The 1,291-nt window shown below is 41.1% G+C and overlaps 1 protein-coding gene across 1 annotated transcript in view; it reads right to left on the bottom strand.

Moving 5' to 3' along the window:
* Positions 1–202: 202 nt before the first annotated feature.
* Positions 203–1,291, bottom strand: part of E2F8 (E2F transcription factor 8) — a 10,230-nt gene continuing 9,141 nt past the window's right edge. The window contains 2 exon segments of the mRNA XM_010018868.1: positions 203–376; positions 1,041–1,291. The exon segment at positions 1,041–1,291 is cut by the window's right edge and continues 28 nt beyond it. Coding sequence (XP_010017170.1) covers positions 203–376; positions 1,041–1,291 — 425 coding nt within the window.

Raw genomic sequence — 1,291 nt, 5'->3', positions numbered from 1 at the left:
CCTTTGGGAAAAAAAAAAAAAGACAATAACTTTCTCATTAAGAGCCAGTTTTAATTCTAAAGCATTAATTAAGGCTATTCCAGTATTGAGGTCTTGCAGTCCGTGTCCAAACCACACAGTGTCCATCACACAGCCCAAGATGCGTACAGGGTGGTAGCAGTCATGATGCCTGCTACCACACCCAGCAAACCATATCCCAGCATTAATCTTCTGACACCTCAAGTTTCCGTTGAGGAATATACAGAGTTCCTTGAGAGATTCTGTCGGTACCATCTGAATTTGCAGAGAGGGAAGATACTGAGTTTGGACCTCCTGGGGTCCGGAAGAAGTTTTCTGTAACTGCCTGGGGCTCTTGCAGTTCCTTTGGAACAGAAGGCTAAGGAGAAACAGAGAGAGTTACTTTCATTTAAAGGGGTAGAAAAAAAGTTAATTCTAGTTTTACGTCTCTGCAGGGTATTACAAAAATTTCTTTCCCCAAAATTATACGGAGAATATACTTGAATTCCTTGACATGTCTATATGTATGTCCCAAATAATCAAATAAAAATATGGTTTCTCTAGTCCTAACTCCTTTTTTAATCCAGATCTTAAGCAATACAGTATTACACAAAATATAAGAGAAATTTCCTGGGGGAAAAAATATTCTTTTACACACCTATTAAAAAAAGCTGACATTAAGTGCAAGAACTTGAGAGTAGGAGAGTAATAAGAAGGAAAGATAAAGGAACAAATGGAGAATTTGTTAATGTGTCATCTCAGATCTATGCAGAATCCTCCCTCTAAACCAGTTGTCTCTTCACATCTTGTCATCTTCCCGCTGGCTCCCCTTCCACAACAAACAGGATACTTGTTATTCCTTCCTAACCTCTTCACTGCACTGCACTTAGGCTGGCCTTTGCTGCCAGCTCTTTCTGGGTAGGGCTGATGTAAAAAGATCAAAAAGGTGTTCAGTTAAAAATATTACCTGCTGTAAAGGAATTACCACACTAAACTTCCCCCTCAACCCACCTGTGAGGAAGCTGCAATGCAGTTTTACTTACTTCCCCTTCTTGCAAGTCCTCTGAGCTATGGCTAACGTTTTCTGGTTGGGAAGGCACTACCATGTGCTGAAGGACAGGATTTGCAGGAACTTGCACACCAGCAGGTATTAGTCCTATGTGTTGCAATGTGAAGTTCAGAACTGAAGAACTTGGATTTGGAGCAGAGCTGGTATTGCTTGAACTGAGACAGGAATTGCTCAGCACAGGTGAAGCAGCTATAGAAGTTGGTGACAGCATTATATTCAAGGGCG

Source organism: Nestor notabilis, unplaced genomic scaffold, assembly GCF_000696875.1.
Source record: "Nestor notabilis isolate BGI_N333 unplaced genomic scaffold, ASM69687v1 scaffold957, whole genome shotgun sequence".
In the NCBI taxonomy this organism is placed as follows: Eukaryota; Metazoa; Chordata; class Aves; order Psittaciformes; family Psittacidae; genus Nestor; species Nestor notabilis.
Note: the sequence above shows the minus strand (reverse complement) of the source record. Positions and strands in the feature narration are given on the sequence as shown.